General features: G+C 51.5%; 1 protein-coding gene across 1 annotated transcript; it reads right to left on the bottom strand.

Annotated features, from left to right (window-relative positions):
* Nucleotides 1–227: 227 nt before the first annotated feature.
* Nucleotides 228–19,266, bottom strand: LOC149273360 (patatin-like phospholipase domain-containing protein 7; the record flags this gene model as incomplete). The annotated part of the gene is made up of 21 exons (XM_089506440.1): nucleotides 19,237–19,266; nucleotides 18,833–18,907; nucleotides 18,605–18,692; nucleotides 17,624–17,706; nucleotides 16,108–16,196; nucleotides 15,770–15,910; nucleotides 15,445–15,604; nucleotides 15,175–15,255; nucleotides 14,113–14,241; nucleotides 13,590–13,670; nucleotides 12,479–12,638; nucleotides 11,615–11,698; nucleotides 10,544–10,644; nucleotides 9,908–10,066; nucleotides 7,996–8,073; nucleotides 6,770–6,975; nucleotides 3,967–4,098; nucleotides 3,583–3,706; nucleotides 1,752–1,865; nucleotides 1,392–1,467; nucleotides 228–377 (listed from the first exon to the last, which is right to left on the bottom strand). Coding segments are annotated over exons 1-21 (2,341 nt in total), but the record flags the coding sequence as incomplete, so codon positions are not given.
* Nucleotides 19,267–20,376: the final 1,110 nt, after the last annotated feature.

Genomic DNA, 20,376 nt, shown 5'->3' with positions numbered 1-20,376 from the left:
GATACCAGCCGCCGCCGCAAATCATTCGTCCGATTCCAGAAATTATATAAAATAATAAACCCCATTACTACTTTTTCCTCCCCAACGCGGATTAGCGGTTCAGTGAAATCAGGCGGACGCGCAATCATTACTGCAAATCACCCCCCTGACACCCTTTATAAACTGCCCTGCCACCTTGGTGCCAAATTATGCCACCCCAGCGCTGTACGCATCTCGCCAGCACTTACCGACTGCGCTCAGCGCATGTTTCAGCTCCAGAGTGAAGGCCGTCAGAGGAACGTCCTCAGACACCGGCAGGATGGCCACGGTGGAGAGGTTACTGGCCGGGTTCCCAGAATCCCATTTGTTGCCCGTGGTGTGTAGCCCCAGCCCGTGCCCTAGAGGAAAAATGGCGGAAAGAAATATAATCAATCAGCGCTCATCCCCACGATGACCCCACAGGCATTACTAATCAATCCAGCCAGCAGAATCCGACGGCATAAAGGGCACTTTGGGTCTAAGGGGTGTGATAGGGGGTGTGGTTAGAGGTGTGGCTTTCTGACACCGTTATTTGCGAGTTTCCTAGCGAGGAGAGATTTAGAGTCTCAGGGCGTCTCCCGAGTCCTGCGCCAGTTAGAACACGTCGCTGACACTGAGTCAGGAGAATGCCGCGTTCCAAGTACGAGGAGCCGGGTTATTGAAGATAAGGAATGTAAAACACGCGCAGACGGCAGACATCTTTTTTTCATGTCTTAGTGATGGATGTTAAGCTCTTCGCTCTCCTCGCGGTAAATCCGCCCCCCCCCACCTCCGGCTGCCGGCGATCAGGTGCGCTGTCGGAGCAGATCTCCGACGCAGGCGGCCGCTTCATCTCCGCTGGGAGGATGACTCACCATGTTGTTGCCATGGTTACATCCCAGGGCGAGCTCAATTATTCTCGCTGACCTGGCAGAGAGAGCGAGTTGAACAGATTTGCCTCGACATTAAGGAATGAAGGCAGGCGAGGAGAGATTACCCCCCGACGCGGGGGGGGGCGACAAGTTATTGAGGGCGACTCTCGTGTCGGCTGAGAGTGATCGTCTACGCTTTGAGTTTGAATTTTCAAATTCTGACACGAGGACCACGACCGACGCTTCACCTGCAATCACTTGAACTTCCCTACACTTTACCGACCGGCGCAACACAGATTAATACCGGCTGCCCCGACCTGAACCCCGGCGGCCCCTCGGCGGATTACAAGCCCGAGAGAGAAGAATTAGGGTATTAAAATAGAGTGCAAGCTCTGGGACACGGTATCGGGCTCTAATAAACCCGACACTGTCCTCCCCGGATTTGCAGTCTGTCAAAAGTTACAAGTCAGCGGTTTGCCCCAGACCCCCCTCCCCCACAGTTGCCCGAGGGCAGATTCTCACCGGTAAGGGGTCCGTTGACCTGCTGTAAGCTGCCGAGTATCTTCTCCCCGAGGAGGTGGATGAGTCGGGTCACGACCTGGACGCGGCGGGAGAAGAACGAGGGATTTTATTACAGAGACGCTCCGCCGGAGATAAAATATATCGGTTTTCATGCATTTGGGTTTTATCGGAATTATCGGTTCCGGTTACTGATCCGTAAATGCGTCACGTTAACCCCCGCTACGCCAACACTCACAATTCAGCCTTTTTTAAGCTTTATTTCTCAATATGCAGAATTGACTGTTCTAAGTGGCCGGCCGAGCATCATGGGATTTGCTGCAGTTCTGATCCATTTAAGGCGATCTCCCGTTTATCCGTTACCTGGGGGAACTTGCGTTTGATGGACGTCAGGGCTCCCTCGGGTAGCTTGGCCAGTTCCGAGTCTCGCACGGCGTGCACCGTGGTGGCTCTCGGCTGGTGGGTTAACGCTTCCACCTGAAACGATAAACGGAGAAGCGGGTAACCGATCGGCGGCCGCTCCGGTAACCCTTAGAACCCCAGGGAACCGCTCAACGTGTAACTGGCGCAGGACTCCAGAGAGATCTAAACGATACGTGAGAGCGCGGCCGGTGTAAACAGAAAGACACCGGCTTCCGCGTCCCTCCGAGCCATTATTTGGAATCCAGGGGCCGGGATCAGAGTCCCTCCGAGCGGCCAGGGGCCGGGATCCGCACCCCTCCGAGCGGCCGGGGGCCGGGTTGCGCGCCCCTCCGAGCGGCCGGAAGTTGGTCGTCACGTCTGACCCGCTGCGTTTCGGTAACACGGCAGGAGGCCGCGCTGTCAAGACTCACGGCAACCAGGAGACCACGCGGAGCCTGAAAGCCCCCGTAGCGGCCGAGCTGTTGGTAACGCGAGCAATTAGCGGGGATTATAAAGCTTACCTAGCAACTGACAGAACAGACGGCGTTTTATCTTAAAAGTGCGTCACGGATTATTTTCAGCGTTTAGACTGAAAAAGAAACATCGCAAGGTCAGAGCTATTTTCGGAGGGTCCGCGTAACGTCCCGGGGGAAACGCGTCGGCGGCTTCACAGAGAAAGCACTTTACGTCTGCAGAGGGCGGATACTCGCGGAAAAATACATAGTTATTAAGGGGACACAACGGACCCCCTAACAAAAAACCATCACGGGGGCTGCGACAAAAACAAGACACGATACAATGTAACAACGCAATCCAAAATGTATCAACTCCCCGGGAAAGATTTCTGCCGGCGCACTGCGGCCCACGGGGGGCTCCGGCGCTGGGAATCTTTGCCAAAAGAAACGCTACTTTTGGCAGCGTGGAAACGGCGACTTTATAGCGTTTATGGGTTAATCGATTCGCGTCGGCCGGAGGACGGCTCCGCGTGTTCGTGCTCCACCGCAGTTAATGGAGAGGTTTAGTGGGCCTCGTGCTTTGGGGGCCACAGATCGAAAAATAGGTTTGGGGAGAATTGGCTCAGCAAGGCGTGTGGCCCCGCGTGGGAAATAACCGGTGGGGACGGCTGGAGGTGATGAGCTTAGATACACGAGAACCACCATGAAATCTGCTGATTGGGATTAAAGTATAAATCAGACACGGGACGTGAAGTCTGGAGGACGGACGGACGGCGCACCCCTCCCCCCATCGCATGAACGCGCCGCGGCTTCAAAGATTTATGCCCCATTTGTGCCAACGCCAACACTTAGAAAGCCTTCGTAACGATCTGCAGCGCGCCCCGGAGAAAGCGGTAATAAATTTACCCTCTGCAGACAGAGCCATGGCCCCCCGCCAGCTCCTCGGTCACCCTGCTACATCTTCACCTATCCTATTCCAGGCATTCAGACACGGCTTCTCATACAGAGACCAGAACACGTGTGCTAGTATTGGCACGGAATGGGTGTGGTCACATAGCCACACCCATTTAGCAGGAGTGGTCAAATATAACCCAACCTTAGTCCAATCTAGTTAGCCCCCATCTACTCACGCAAAGTAGGCACGGTTAAATGATGCCCCGCCTAGTCACACAAAGTGGGTGTGGTTAAATTAGCCCCACCCAGTTACAGCATTCTTAGCCCACAGTCCAACATTCGGGCCGGAGTCTAACCTCTGCTAATCGTATTAATAAGCTGTACCGATTGGCCAAGGAGATCCCCGCCTCCTGCGCTCTCACACCAATAAAAAGCGGACTCACCACCCCGATCAGGTCTCCGCGGCCGTATTCACCGGTCAGCTGCTTCTTCCCGTCGTCCTTCCTGATGACGGATCGGAGTCGCCCGTTCAGGACGATGTACGTGGAATCCGATTTATCTCCCTGCCTGCAAACGAAAAGGACAGAGGGCCGTGGATTATATGGGGGGGGGGGCACGCCAAAAGCCCCCGGCAAAGGGTCCTACAATAAACACAAGGACTAGCAACAGAGTGCGGATCAGGTGATGGGAGTCATCCTCCTCGCACACGGATGAGGTGTCCCTTTAAACTGACCCTTTCCTTAACCGTTCATTATGGCTGCTTGAGGTCAGGTGACTTCTTATCCCATCTATCATTGTGCCCCCCCTCCCAGGGACTGCGCTCTTGCCTGTACACGGCCCGTCCGGCCTCCACTTCCATCCAATCCAACGCGAAATCCACCTGCCGCACGAAGGGAGACATCCGCTTTACCACGGTGTGGGCCACGCCGAGCACCACGCTGGGCTGCTCCCGCATGATCCTGCGCAAAACACGCAACAGAGGAGACACGCACCGTTAGCAAGCAGATCCGGGGGGGGGGGGGGGGGGTTAAATCTGTTACCAAAAAAATTATTCATTTAAACAAAGGGTTCAGCCTTTTCTGCGGCAAACGGGAAAAACGGTTTAACCGCCGGATGGGAATGCGGTGAAACGTTTGCCGAGCTCAGATGCTGCCGTGTGTTGTACGGAGGCGATTCGGATCGTGGCGGCTCAGTCACCAACAAACGCCCGCCAAAAACGTGCCCTGCTTGTGGCAGATGAAGGGTTAAGTCTCTCGCTGGCTCCGAGCCTCGATTGTCATCACGCCGTCAGCGCGGTCTCCTCGGCACGGGGCGATGACACTGATTAATCGGATCAGCCCCAACACTGTTTTCGGATCTAATTACGGGTTTCAGACGGCAGTCTGGAGGGAAAAGGGCGTCGGGGGAGACGGAGGACAGCGAGCCGGCGGTAACGAGCACTCGCCATCTATTTACTGCTAACGGACCGACCCGACGCGCTTCGACAAGACGCGGTGCGCGGGGGCCACAGACACTTAGCCTTGGAGGTTAGCGCGATCAGTGAGTGCCGCCGCGGCCAGCTCTGCCGAGCTCCAATGTACCGCAAAGAGAACACAAAACCTCTCTGTGCTGCCAACGGCAGAGTGCAGCTAAACCTACAGCCACCTGGAACGCTACATGCGCCGCTTACCTGCTTTTAAAGCCTATAACTGTCACATATTCACAACAGCGCCGTGGTATACGCGGGCGCTATATAGATCGATAGTTTTACGTTTTCATCTCTCGTTTGTGTATTTTGTTTTATTTACGTTGTTTTTAACATTTTGCTGGATGAAGCCAACAGCGCATGATCCTGCTGCATGGAGGTGAAGAGTGTGCCTGGGCCTTGGAACCCCACGGGGGCCGGTTAGCTAATGGGCTAAGGCCAAAAAGTGGGTCTCAGTGGGGTCTGCCATCAGCTGGGCAAGGTTTGGACGCAAGGGGGAGGGGCCCAGAGGTCACGTGACCACCTGCCATGGAGGCCTCCAAACGCTAGCGGTGGAAGCTGCAGCTGGAAGGGAGAAGAGCTTTCATTCCGCGCTAAAGAGCTAAACGGGGCGGACATGTTTAACGGAGTAACGAGGACACGTCGGGCTCCATTCCAATCACTTGGACGAGAAAGAGGCGGTCTTTCTGTCGTATTTTAACTCCATGGCTCCGAATCGCCCTGAACTTCCCCTAAAGTTTGCTCATAAAATGCATATTTCTGTTTATTGTAATTATTGTGAATGCGATCGGCAGCCGGTACCAAGAGAAACAAACCTCTTGTATTAAGAGCGATATTAAAACGGTCCGAAACCCAGAGCCTGCCGGCAGATCGGCCCCATCCGGCCCCCGTCTAGTCGCCCGTTTCTCCTGCTGTAAAGACTCAAACCTTAATCAGTCGTTGGTCTCGTCTTAGATTCAGGAGCCGTATGTCTATCCCGCGCATGTTTAATACCCTCACTGTATTACCCTCTACCACTTCTGCTGGGAGGCTGTTCCATGTATCTAGCGCCCTCTCAGTAATCCTTATGTATTTAAATGTCTCTCCCCATCCTCTCCCCCCCCCCCCCCATCTCTCTTCCCACCGGACAGATTGAGATCCCTTTGATTTTCCTCCATGAATAAATACAGGTGAAGGCAGCTCACGTCCGCACGGATTATCCGGTACATCGACTTCATACATCGCAGGAAACCCACGGATCCGTCTGACATCTCCTGATAAATAACGGCCCCTAAAACCCCCCGAAAATCAAGAAACAGCGAGACACAAAACCCAAAGGGCTGGGAGCGCTACGGAGTCTGCAGGCGCCATATAAATAAATATAAATGAATGGAATAAATGCGAGGCCGGATTACACGTCATACGGAAAAAGAAAAGTCATAAATCTGCCCCAAAACCACCAGATAAGCCTTTAAACCGATTGGTTTAATTTATGCGAAAAGTCACCGGAAACCGAGGGGTTAAATTCAGATTCACTGCAAATGAAAGCATGAACCCCCGAGCTGGTTAATTGCCCCGTGGGGTGTTTGAAGCCGGGGTATGTAGGACATCTATTTATCAAGCAGCCGGCTCTGCCCCAATTACGTCGCACAAGGCCAACGCCGCGAGGATCTATACATTAAACAGACGGCGGGACCCCCGGCGACCATTCCCAGGGCCCCCCCCCCGGCGACCATTCCCAGGGGCCCCCCCCCGGCTCTGCGATTGCTCTATCTGAACGGTATGATATCTGGAAGCGAATAAACCGTCAGTCTGCCCTCCTCTGTAAAGTTCGGCGGCGAGAACATCGTGGGAAGAAAGTGAATTTATTCCGTAAGAGGCGGCCGCGGTCAGAGACCCTCCAGAGAAGATCTATAAGGGTCTCGATAAGCACGGATCGTCAGCTCCTGGGACGCAGCAAACATTAAACAGAACACCACGTGTCCCGAATAATCACTTTAGAATCAAATCAATGTATTGTTTCCTCTGGAGGTTTAATCACATAAAATAAAAGTATAAGGAATATTTTCAGTTTCTATGGCAACAACCTATCAGTGCATGATGTTTGTGTCACGTGACAATTAAGCATTCCCTAAAAAAATAATATATAAATGGAGCAAGAACGCTGTGGACCGCGAGCTACTCACTCATAGAAGTGGCACTTGGAGATGGACAGGAAGGTGCAGTCCCGGTTGGCCTTGATGGTGAAGATGAGCGGCTCCCCGGTGAGGACGGCCAGCTGTCCGACCAGCTCCCCCGGGTGGGTGATGAACAGACACGTCTCCTCCTCTCGGTCGATCTTCCGCTGGTAAACGTGCAGCAGGCCGGAGATCACGAAGCGGATGTTGACGTCCTGAGGATACAGAGAGACGCGTGACCAAAGCAAGCCGTGACAGCACCTCCCCCAAACACGCTAAGAAATGACCCCCGAGACCCCTTATTCTCACCCCTGCCCCGGGTATAAGGAGGAGGAATGGGGTAGATGCATTAACGCTGAATACATGGGGCCTGATGTAGGACGACATTCATTTCTTGCTCAATAATAATTTTGTCCCACGACTGATAATCTAAATCTATAGGGTGTGTGGCGGGCAGTAAGGAGTTAACACACGAACACTCTCGGACCGTCAGAAGATGACAAAGCCCCGGAGCCGTCGCTCGGCACAAAGCAGCCGCGGGACGGAGCCAATTAAAAGAATCCGAGCCGAGCCGAGCGGCTTTGTGGAGACTTGAAAGGATTTGCCGGGAATGACGACGTCTCAGCCTCTGAAACGACTGCTCTGCCAGCAGGGGGCAGCTTCTGAGCCTCGTCGGATTCATTGTCCCCGTACGGACCCCGCGCCCCGCGGGCTTCAGCCATTTAACAGACCGCTGCTTTCTCCGGCGAGACGGGAAGCCGTGACTCGGGAGTACATTGCGCCGCAGGGGGCGCGTCTCGCTCGCGGGGGGGGGGGGAACGAATTCAAGGAGAGGATGAAAGGCTCGGAGTTTAACGGCCGTCCAAAATTTATGACAAGCTTTACACATTAAGGTTTGTGCGGCGGCCCTCGGGAGCCAGAGACCGATTTACAGCGGCTGCAAAGCGTGACCTCCGGCAAAGGTAAAAAATACAAACTAATGTCAGGCTGCAGCGCGCAGGTCACCTTCAAGCAACCCCAACATTTTACTTGGGAGGGTCTACTAGAAAAGGAGCCCGGCTAGCGCCGCCCCCGACATCCAGCCGGCGCCGCCCCCACGGAACCCTTTTCCACTGCACATTCATCACAAGAGGCTACATTGTTGCACCGGCTATTTTGGCGATTGCCCTTGGACCGGGACAAGCAAAGCAGCAGCCTCTCAGAGCTCGGGAGGTCACGGGGCTGCGTTTACTCACCTGGTCCCCCTGCCTTGATAAGACGGTGCAGCCTTTCACCTGATGCAAAGTCACCCTTCCGTTCAGCAGCGTCGGGTCCTGTGAGAGAGACACAGAGACAGACGAGAGAGAGACAGACAGGAGAGAGCACAAGTTAGTGCGAGGACGGGACAACGTACAGAATCAGCCCCCTGCGGGAGAACCCGGCCATCAGCCCATAGGAGTGCGACGGTCTGGCTGATCTACACCGCGTGGAAAGCCGCTCTAAAGCTTATGGTCTGGCTCTCTGCACCCCGATATGAGAGAGCAGTGCATCCAAAAGCCTAACGAGCAACCAGCGATTCCAGCCCAGAACGGCCCAAATCCCAGCCCGCTCTCCTCTATTAAACACACACTGGGTCTACAGCAGCCCCAGAGGGGAGCGGGAGGCGTCCGACGCCTAAACGGTGTGCTTTACAAATTATTCACGTTCCTTCGTTACCCGTTAGGGGATTCGTCGCTGCAAATCGGAATGGCTTTATTTAAGGTGTAATATCATTTCCCCCCCCTCCGTGTGAGGTTTGTCATTGAAAACAAGAGGATCGGAGGTTTAGATGGAATGGAAGGAAGTTTTACTTTACTGAGAGGCTGGAGGATAATTACTAGATTATATTATTAGAGGGTAATACAGCGAGGGGATTAAACATGCATGGGATAGACATACGGCGCCTGAATCTAAGACGAGACCAACGACCGATTAAGGTCTTTACAGCAGGAGACAGGACTGGATGGGCCGGATGGGGCCGGTCACTTGGTGCATTGCTTGGGTTAGTAAGTTTTTTTCACGCTGCCCTCGCTGTAGATCTGTAGTCTTTGTTCTAGAAGAACGCAGAGAACTCGTACGATCCGCTCGACGAGTCAATAAGGAGCCGGCGGGGTTTGGGAGCGAGCGGACGGGTCTATTTGGGGGATAATCGGCGGTAACGGCACTCGGGGGCCGTGGGAGGACCCGCTGGAATGTATCTGGAGGGACGCGATGTTTGAAGGTAATTACGGGGCGCGGGGCTGTAATTATTCAAAGCGATTTCAGTTCAAGTCGAGGATCCGTTTCATGATTCATTTCATAAGCAACATAATTAAGGGGTTATTTTCAGACAGCGTCAGATGCTGACATGCGCCGTTAACCCCATAGTGGCCGGTCTTACCCTCGTCAGCCGGGGACCTCCTGGGGGGGGGGTATTTAAATCGGTAATCGTGTTTAACGGTGAGATGCAGATCGCTGGTTATTACCGGCTTCCTCTTATCTCTTGATTACCAGCATCCAGAAATCCCTTTACGACCGTTTCCTGCGGCTCGCGGGGAGATCATTGCCAACTCTGCCAGGCGGCAGAACCTGGTTCCAAGAACGCGGCGGTTTAACACCGAGAGCCGCGGAAAGGAACATCACAAACCGTGCTAAATTAACGGCGATTTAACGCTAAATTAACGCTAAAAATCGCTCATTAATTTGTCAGCAAAACAAAACCATGGAACCCATTATCCGGAGGGCATTTCGGGCACACGAAAAACACAGAGCAGACGCGGCATTAAGAACCGCCAATGTCAGCACATAGTCTCCGACCGCGCATGGGGAGGGCTTTGCCGGCTCACAGAGAGAGAGGGAACGGTATTTAAACATGAAGATCGCGGGACATGTGGATAAAAAAGGGTCAATTTAATGCATTTTATATCAGGGAACAGATAATGCCGGAAAATACATCGGCAGATATTCCACGAGGGTACCGGCCGCGTCATCGTTAGAGTGCAGCACCAAATCCATAATAATTTGGTTCCATTTATCTTGATTCAGGAGCCATATGCCTACCCTGTGCGGGCTTTAATCTCAGAACACGGTAATTGGAACAAACAGCCCTCTGATATATGATCGCTTCCCTGTAACCACTTCGTTACTCACCTGCAGCTTCATCAGGGTCGAGAGATCTTTTTTTGCGGCATCAAACATGGCGTTAATGTGCCTGTTGACGCTGAACTCCGGGATGAGCAGATCTTCCTCCTTGTAGTGATAGACGGCCGACGGCGTCTCCGTGACGGTCACCGACTTCTTCAGGATGGGCTAAAAACACAGGAAGGTTTAACGTGTGACCACCACACACGGCATTCGCTGCCCACCATTCCCACCCGACACGACAGCCACGACCTCGTCCTCTACAAACACTGATTAGAGGCATTTTTATTTGTTTTGGGGCACTGGGGGTCATGTGGCGCGTACCCACCCCCCCGCACTGTGCATTTAAAGGGACATTAGCTCGGACTAAACGGCCCCAACGCCGGCACACGGAACGTACACGCCGCCAGGACACGTGTCTTTGTCTGCTATAGTGACAAGTCATTTTTGGAACGCACCCCACCAGCCGGTCCCAGACATGCCCGGTCACGTAACGCTATGGGGTCCGTCTGTCGCTGAAATGTGATAATAACGGGAGCGAAAGTGGCTTCGCGTCTCAGCGCCCCTCGTTTCCAGCTCCTTCATCTATTATCTCCTCCAGATTGTCTGCGCAGGACCGAACAGGAATTCATTCTCGCTCCCTACCTTGTTGATTATAGGGCTCGGCGGCGGGTCGTCGGGGGTGAGACTCACGCGGGCGCGCTCGTAAGCCATGTCCATATCGGATTTGGTTGCCTTGGGGCTCCCTGTTAAAAAAAAAAAACAAAGGTTTTACATATTAGACAAATTCAGCATATTATCTCATATCTCTAAATAGACTCATCTCCATCTTTCCTCCACATGGCGACTATTACCATCCATTCACACTCATATATTTAACATCGGTTTCCTAAACTGGGGGAAGTAATTATCTGCAGCACCCATCACTTCCTGCTGCAACCGACGGCAGTTCTGGGGCTCAAAAGACGCAAGATGAAAATGTCAAAATATTGTAAATTTCACTAAAGCCTGTATTTATATATTCCGGCAACCAATACGGCCTAAAAATGGAGGAAGATTAACGAGCCAAAAAAAACAAACAAACCCCAAAACCATTAAATGTAATAATATTTATGCCGCTAACGCCTGCATCGCATAAAACCTCCCCGGTCCGTGGTTTGAATGAACAGCGGCAGGGATGATGAGGATGATCGTGACCCATTAAAGCGCCACTTGCTGGGGCAGAAAAGACAGAAATTTGCCCCGTGGTTTGATACACGTTTTGTCGTGGTTGCGCTCACGTCGAAACACAGAGATGTGTTAATTAATCTAACGTGAGGAGCTAAAAATAGGCGAATCAGGAGCGGAGAAGCGACATGAGATGGGAAAATAGGCTACTTTCTAACTGATCACAGAGCGGGGAGGAATCAGGCGTCTCGCAATCGAGAGGAGACCCGGTGGGGGAGGGAGACGGGTCCTAACACGCAAAGAGAGGAATGGAACCGGCAGGGGGGGTCTCGTTTTAACTCTCTGGATGCTGGATGGACCTGAAACATGATGTGGAAAGGAAGACTCGCCGTGCGCCGCTGCCGCGATAATCTTCAGACATGAAAACGACTTTACGTCATGTGACCAAAAAGTCGCCGTCATGTGTGGTAATAATGAAAATAGAACGAGGAGCGTTTAGTTGGATAATCGGGGTGCAAGTTACAGTGAATAAGGACGGGGGGCTCTCACCGGGGATGTCGGCCAGGTTGGAAGATGACCGGCTTCTCCTGTGACCACTGACCGAGCCGTCAACGGCAGAGAACTTGCTGGGGTCTGAAATTAAATGGGCAGGAAAACGTCACAGCACAAAAACCTCTTACGAGTGAGTCGGAGAACATGTGTGAGTATGTGCGCGAGTGTACGTGCGCGAGTAATTCCAAATAAGTCCTATAAATCATCTCCGTGACCCACATGCCACAGATAGTATTCCCGATACGAGCGGCCAGAATACACGTTACTCATAAACAGATGCAACAAACGGGGGTCCATGAACTCCGGGGTCTCTGCATAAAGTCACCGGCAGCACGGAAAGTACAGGGGGGACGCGTTTCCCAAAATATAATCACCTTCGCTACACATCGCCGTATACTCAGCGCGGAAAGAGTTACTTACCCCTCAGCTGGAGAAGCGATAGAGCTATTATAGCAAGTGCAAGGAATTAAACACATTCTCACACACACACACACATATATATATATATATATATATATATATATACACACACACACACACACACACACATTGCTTTCCAGGATACAAAACGTTCTGGAAATGGTAACCGCATCTATATGCAGCTCAGACGGTTGTTTTGTTAAATTTTTACATTATTTTTCTTAGATGCTAAAAAATACGGCGTTCGTAAAATAAACTGAACTCCCTTCGCTCTGAAAGTCCTGTTTCCAGTAGTTAAGATGGCTGCCCTACAGGTAAGGTGGGTTTCCGATACGTGATCTCGGGTTTAATTATCCCTCCCTGGAGAGAAATCTCTGCCTCTGTAAGTCACCATCAATCCATTACGGGCAACAAAACAGAGTAACGCGGCTTGGGAATTACCCAGGACTCCTGCGTCCGGATCCGGCAGACACTCCACGGCCTTCTCAGCGGTTCCTCCGTGATCCTCGTCGGTGGACACGGTGGACGTCTGTTTCTTGATACTTTTACCGCTTCCGGAGGTCAGACTCGCTACCGACAGCAAAGGAATGGCCTGGCTCTCCTACAGAACAAAAAACAACAAAAAAAAACTCGGGAGTGTGATATGGGGATCCGCCAACCAGAGCAGGCGGCGACGAGGAGACCTTAAGAACCGGCTCTGAACTTGTTTGGGTTCATTAAGAGGCATAACAGCTACAGCCGTCACACCTACAGTGCGTTTAACGGTTTAAACGGCTCCAGATTAAAAGGACCCCAGAAAACTACGTAAAAACAGCAGTTTTGGTGAAACTTCACCCAACAAAGCGGCGAGAGGCGTATCGTCCTGAAATACTCAAATATTCTGTGAAAAGGTTTCAGGAATATATAACATCACGGTATAAAAAACAGACATTAAAACCCAAACCTACCGCCGCGCTCCAGAAATAAAGTATGGGCGCCATTTATTTGCGAAGCTTCATTAACCATTTTACAGGAAGCGACGGCTGAAATGAGATCGGGGGCACGGAGACCGCATGGATAAACACGCGTGTCCTCCTGCCGCGGAGGGGGGGCGCTCGCTCCGATGCTTAAATTGGCAGCTTGTTCATTTTAAAGGCTAGCCGGGGACCGGTTTCCAGCAGAGAGAGAAGGGGGAGATTAATGGGTTCATTTTACAGCGGACCCGGCAGACGTAAATTACGCTTCACGTGTCAAGGAACATCGTTTCGGGGGAAATATTAAACCCCAGAAGCCCCAAAGGGTTTGCCTAATACCCCTGTAACAGTTTGCAGTCTCCAATAACACACAAGATCTGCGTTAATCTGTACATACGAGCACACGTGGAAATAACGCTGCCGGCTGGCGTGCAGAGGACCTTCTACGTAACCCCCCTTCCTCTCACACGGCGGTGACGGCACAATACGGAAGCCATTTCATTTCATTCATTTTTACAGATAACAGCTGGGCTGGTCCGGGGGGCAAAGACCTGGCTCGCCAGAAAATAATTGAACCACCCCGATATCGCGATACTTACGGAGTTGAAGAGTTCGGTGGTCAGACCCAAGTAGTTATGTAGTGCCAGGAAAGTCACTCGCTGAAGTCGCACCATAATAATCTGCAGGAAGGTACAGTGAAGTTAGCAACGAGCGGACCCCCGCACAGCGCCCCGCCGGCACCCACACAGCGGACCCCCGCAGACACAGAGAAACGTATAGAAGCCCCCCCAGCATTTACAGAGACATTAAAAATGTTTTTAAAAAAAAACACATGGCACCCGCCGGCATAAAGACAGCACAGCGCACTCCGTGATATAAACCATCCAGCAGCGGGTACGGCACAGCTAGAGAGACGCAGGGAGTTCGACAACGCTGGTAAAAAGATAAACACTTCCCATTCCCCCATCACACCGTCCACCTCGGCCCCCTGCTGCCCGCGTCTCCTTTGCCGTGCACGGTCCTGTCAGTAGACAGCCGTCAGCCTTTTTTTTGCCGACACATTTATTTCCAGCCGCAGGGGGTTTACAGGTAAAAGCATGGATTTTCTTGCGGGGCGGTTACCTGGACGACCCGGACGAGCGTCTCCGGGTATTTGGCAAAGACGTCCTGGAAGGCGTTGGCGGGAAGCCGCAGGACGGTGGAGGCGGTGGCAGCTCTGGCCGAAACGGTTTTATAAGGAGCCGGGTGTCCCTGAGAGAGGGATAAATGGGACAAATTTCATAAAGTTTCATTAAAAAGTTAATTTAATTCCAAAAATTAATTTAGCACGCGGGCCACGGACTACACACTTATCAGATAATCATGGCATCTTATAAACCGGGTAAGGACCAAGCAGAACTGGATGGGATGACAGGTAACCCTTCTAATAGGGAGACTGATGTGTCAACGTGCCCTTACGTTGCAATGCACTGAAACTGTAACTGAAAGGGTTAAACACATCTAAATAAAAATACGGAGAGATCATCGCTCAGTGGAACCGCAGGGCGCTTCGTATAAAATGTTACATCCCTCGAGCGTCAGCATGGAGAATACGTTTCCATGGCTCATTTAATAAGTGTGTGTGTGGGGGGGGGGGAATTATATAAAACACCGGAATCTAAGATATTCATTTGTCAGCAGAAACAAAAAAATTATAACAACTGCCAAGAAAATTCCCCGGGGCAGAAGCAGAGAACGCGAGTCCACAGGGAGCAGACAGCCCGGACTTAAATTCAGATTACAGGGCACGTTCTGCGTATCTGCGTAGGACGGGGAGTGAGACAGGGAACGTATTCCTCTATCTGACCTCATCGCCGGCACACGCAAAAAAACTACCCTCTGCACTGCCACTCAAAAGGTTAATCAATTTAATATATTCAAAACGGTTCCTTCACCCAAACCACTACAGCATTAAAAATATTATATATATATATTATGAATTATTTGGGGTATTTTAAGTGTGCATTCAGCCTATTGGCCAAGGGACTGATTATTTTGAAGGGGTTTTGGCGTCTAAGCACAAGAGACATAAGCTGAATACTATTTTTTAAAATATACATACATATGTTTGTACCATAAGTACGCAGGGTTATCGCCATCCCCGCGTCATGCATTTTATGACATCATCGTAAACACTGAACTCACGGTTATAACGTCGAGAATGCTGAGCAAACTGTGGACGCTGTCTCCAGGGGGAACCTCTTTCACCACCATCTCATTCCCGTCCTGAAAAGCAAAACACACATATATTATAGGACAATAAACAGGGTGATCAAATAAGGGGCTCTATTTGACCACCAATACATTTACAGCGGCAGACTCGTGGGGGGCCATTCAGCCCAAAAACAATTGGCTTTTGGCTGGCGGTGCGGCCCTACAGAAGTTACCCCATATACCCTGCGCACGCTCACTTACGTTCTCCTGAATGCAGACTTCCAATATGCCGTCCTGCACCACGTAGATACTGTTATCCAGCTGCCCCGGGCGGAAGATGTATTCCCCTTCGTGTAGCTGCACGAACACCATGTGCTTGCAAAGCTCCAGGAACAGAGGCTTCTCGAAGTGACCGAGCACCCTGCCGGAGGTCAGAGAGGGGGGGAAGTCAGCCGAGCGCTGGACGGGGGGCCGCTTAAAGCGTGTGTTTCCAGAAGGCCAGTAACGAGAATACTTCTCGACGTCGTGCAGAACAGGCCGCCGGTTGTACACACCTGCCGGGGCCCGTGGTTATTTTAGCTCATACCTGACATTTTTCAGCATGTAGAGAACTTCAGAGGGTAAGTGAGAATTCTTCACGTCAAACTCGGTGAGATCTGCTTCCAGGAGCGACGGCGGCGGCTCCTTCTTCTGCAGCGTGGGGTATTCTTTCTTAAAACGGAGTATTCTGAAAACAGAAAGAAGAAGCCGAACGCTGCGGACATGTTCCTCGGCACACCAACAGCTGATCCCGGTCTTTCCAACACGTTGGCAAAAGGGCACCAGCTGGGTAAGGACTCCTCTACAGTCGCCCATATAGCAGGGTGCATTTAAAGCTATGGAGGTAGGTTTCCCATAGAGAGGGGGCCTTGCGAGATTACTTACCTTTTAGCCAAAGTCAGGACTCTGGTTCGCTTCCTACTCCGGGGTCTGGCAACCGTACTCCCAACCAAAGTGTTTGGAAGAGTAGTGACCTGCGAGAACGGGACAGCAGCGATTACTGAGAAATTATTCAGAAATGAATAACGTTAATCTGCTACACCCGACTGTAAATACACATCGGGAGCAACACAGAAAACGAGGTTTAATTACAAAAGCTTTCAGGACCTCAGAGGTCTCTTCTTCTAGAGATCCCAAACATAACCTTATTTATTGTTGGCCCAATAAAAGGAATCAAACTCAACTCTTGGGCCGCTACAGCTTTATCCATTTTTAAGCCCATTTTTCTATTTAAAAAAAACATTAAATATCCCATTTTTACCGATAACTGACCGCTACTCGGGGCAAAGTCTGGTTCACTATCGCCACCTGCTGGCGGTAAATGAGCAATGCAAGTGGCAACATTTACCATCATTGCAGGCACATCCAGTATCTGGCAGAAAGGTTTTCATTACAATAAACCAAAGCCCCCCACAGTGCGGCGAGACCACCTGCAACCGGCACGTGCCTGAATCTGCCTTGGAGGAAATAGGGACTTACGGCTTCCGCTTACAGCGAGCGAAGTACTATTTACCTCCACAAACTGACCGGGCTTTATTTAGCGAACCCTGTGATAAAGTTAGTATTAGAAATCTACATCTTGGAAGATCTGCGCTTTCCAGGGCATATCCCTCTTACCAAAGCTCTTATCGGGTTCTCTCACAGGGGAGGAATAATGAGTCACAGCTTAATGGACGCTCCCAGCGGGGTGAGGATTTGGGAATCGATGACTCTATAACGCACCAATAGCTGGAGGTACCAGCTCGGTCTGACCCAGTCACCTCGTCTTAACCTTTTCAGTGCCAGAGGCGAGAGGAGACTGCATTGATACAGGGCAGCTGAGTTACCCCGGGGTGGAATGGCCCCAGGGTTCTGTTTACTGCGTGATTTTGCTTAATAGTCACTTATGCAGCGCACTCACAGACAGTATCCAGAAGTCTGGACTCCAGAAGTTGCTGTTTTGTAGTTTACAGGTTAATTCTGCCAATTCCCACGATTTCAATCCCACTCAGCCTTTCAGGAACTCTGATCTGATGGTGAGATGGGCCCCCCGGGGCCGTATCGCCAGATTTAATACACTGGCGGCTGTGAGTCATTCTGCCCCACGCCAAGACCAGTGAGTGGCCTGCCGGCCTCTGTCTACTTACCTGGATGACACGAGCCCGGCGCGGAAGGGCTGACCACGGGGGTCTCCATTACGAAGGATGCAGGAGGGCTATGGCTGGGACGAGAGCTACGCTCGGCTACAGAGAATTTATTTAATCAATAAAGCTCGGGAAAGGTCAGCGAATACATTTAAAACAACCGTTACATGACATCACAGAGACGCCAGAATAAGCAGAAAACATTGTCTTCAAAACATATTCCCAATAAAAGGGACCAAAGCTTGTAGAGGAGACAAGGAGACCCTCATCGCACAAACCTTCCGCATTATCTTCCGCCCGTAAAACATGACTTTGTCTCTTTTCCTGAACCGGTACCGGGGAACTTCTGGCTGCTGCTGCTCTGCAATAAGACATTAGACAGTTGTAATATTCAGGGCCACATTACATTATTATAGTCCCATCTGTGGACAATATTACACCCCCCCCCCATTTCCCAGCTCATAAACAGCATCTAATCAGTATAGTATAAAAAGTAATTTGCATATGGGGCTGCACATCGAGCAGAGTAAATAAATCAAAGTCCCTTTTCTCTGGATCTCCGCTGTGAATTGTATCCGCAGAACTCGGCTGCTAATGGAAGCGGAGATCAGCCGGCTGCCAGATGGCGATTACAGCTCATTATTAAAACATTCTGCACGGTTCTATCGGGGAGAGATTTGGTTGCTGAGATAACTGCGAGCGTCCGGCCCAAGCTGAGCCAGATCCAGTCACGTAATAAACGTAACTGGAAGGTCTGTTTACTGGGTTTGGGTTTAGGATACTGATAATGATACGTGAGGAGGCCGTGTGAGAAGTCCTGTTCTGGCCTCTTCTGCAGCGCAAAGCCACTTACGTGCCACACGGGACACGCGCCACATCCCCAACCCGTGCCCAGCGGGGACACGCGCCACATCCCCAACCCGTGCCCAGCGGGGACACGCGCCACATCCCCAACCCGTGCCCAGCGGGCCCACGCGCCACATCCCCAACCCGTGCCCAGCGGGGACACGTGCCACATCCCCAACCCGTGCCCAGCGGGCCCACGCGCCACATCCCCAACCCGTGCCCAGCGGGGACACGCGCCACATCCCCAACCCGTGCCCAGCGGGGACACGCGCCACATCCCCAACCCGTGCCCAGCGGACGGTGAAATCGCAGGCAAGGAAAGACTTTCTATGACACCAATCTGACTCCAGGACCCGGTGGCTTCAACATGGAAATACACAATATGGAGTCACAATAGTAAATAAGCCACTTACTGGAAAGCCTGAACCTCCTGTAGACGATGAACACGATGACCCCAATAAGGGATATGGCAACCGCCGCTCCAATGACGATGCCCGTCAGCTTCATGGTCAACAAGAGAAAGAGTATATATTAACAGCGGGCTAGTATATCGTACCGGGTTTGATGGGTACCGGATACGCGTCACAGACCAAGAACTGTGGCAGCACCAAGCGCCCGTCGCTCTCCCACAAGCGTCTTACCATCGTGGTCTGCAGCTTCTCCTCCACAAACTGTAGGACTCGGTTTCTCAGGTCTACGCCGATGGAGAAGGTCGGCTGAACAAAGAGGACACGAGACGGTTAGATCCCCGGCATCTGCCGGCTACATTTCAAGGCATCTTCAGTATAATTTAGTTTTAAAGACCATTAATATATTCTCGTGGGTTATTAGGCATCTCTGTCCAAATATGCAAAGTCCGACACGCGGCTTCCCAGCAACAGCAAACGCCTACTAAACACGGCTGGAAAGCAGACGGCAGTCTGCACCGCCTCTGGGTGCGAAGGGTCTCGGAGAGAGAGCCCCGAACCCCCGATCTCACAGAGACTGCAGCCAAAACCCCGCTGACCATCAGATAGCACAAAGGAGTATTAAACACACACGTTACCTCCAGGCAGCTGCCGTTCTCATCAGCCATGTCTGCAGAGAGAATAAGAGAGTTATTATCGAGGACCGGTCCAGACACACAGACAGAACGCGTATTAATCGCCCGGGCCGGTCACATCACAGCGGAGCAGAGATTTAGCATGCTGCGCGTCTGCATTTCGCAAAAAAAAAAAAAACAAAAAGAAAACAACAACCCAGCTAAGCAGGAAATAACCCGAGATCAAGAAAATCATCATGGAAAAGACATTCCGGGGTTTAACGCGATCGCCGTATCACATGACTGACCCGATCCTTTATTACAGGGAGGGACCCGAGAAGCCTGCGCTCACTCCGTGGACTTTGGGTTCAGTAAAACGATCCAAGGATCCCAATATAATAATAATAACCGTTTGCTGAGCATCCGGGTCCCTTTAACTTATTACCCGGACATCGCTTTCTATTGTTCCTGCACAATCGACGTTTAGACTCCACGAGCGGGTTAATACATTAACCATTTATTATTATTCTAAAGACAGCATGATGATGATAATAATAAATAAGAATAATAATAATAATAATAAATAAGATCTGACCCGTCTCCGCAGGGCACGGAGCTCCAGGTTATAATATTTCATCTGGGCTTTAAGACAAAAGCAAACAGTCCCCTCGGCTTTTTGGCAACGGCGCGATTAGTGGCACAAAAAAAGGGAACCTCTCAGACAAATGTCACCAACAAAGCCGGTTACACAACCCCCGGATCCGCAGAACATCGCAGAGAACACAACGTCCCGCGGAACAGGAAAACAAACCCGAAAACAGCAGCCAAAACACGACAAGCGGGGCTGGAAAATCCCAGGAGCCGACCGCCCGGCTACTAGAATTGGCCCCTGGGCTCGGATCGATGTGCCGTATCGCTTTGATGGAAGGATATAACCCTAGTTGGGCTCCTAGCAGCAAATCCCGAAACGGTTAATACCCCTGTTCATACCCCCTATAGCTGCCTGGAAGGTCCAACGAGTTCTCGATATTGTAAAACATGAAGCACATTCTTTGTACCCTTCACACCCCTCGGAAGCAGCAAGCGAAACACGCCGGGTAATTCAGGAGGGTAAGCCGCAGGACGCCACGTTAGGAAGGAGCCGACCTACCTCTCCGAGGGACG

Source organism: Sceloporus occidentalis, unplaced genomic scaffold (assembly GCF_023333645.1).
Source record: "Sceloporus occidentalis isolate IW3139 unplaced genomic scaffold, rSceOcc1.0.p SCAF_384, whole genome shotgun sequence".
Taxonomy (NCBI): Eukaryota; Metazoa; Chordata; class Lepidosauria; order Squamata; family Phrynosomatidae; genus Sceloporus; species Sceloporus occidentalis.
The sequence above is the reverse complement of the archived record's forward strand: the minus strand, read 5'-3'. Positions and strand labels throughout refer to the sequence as shown.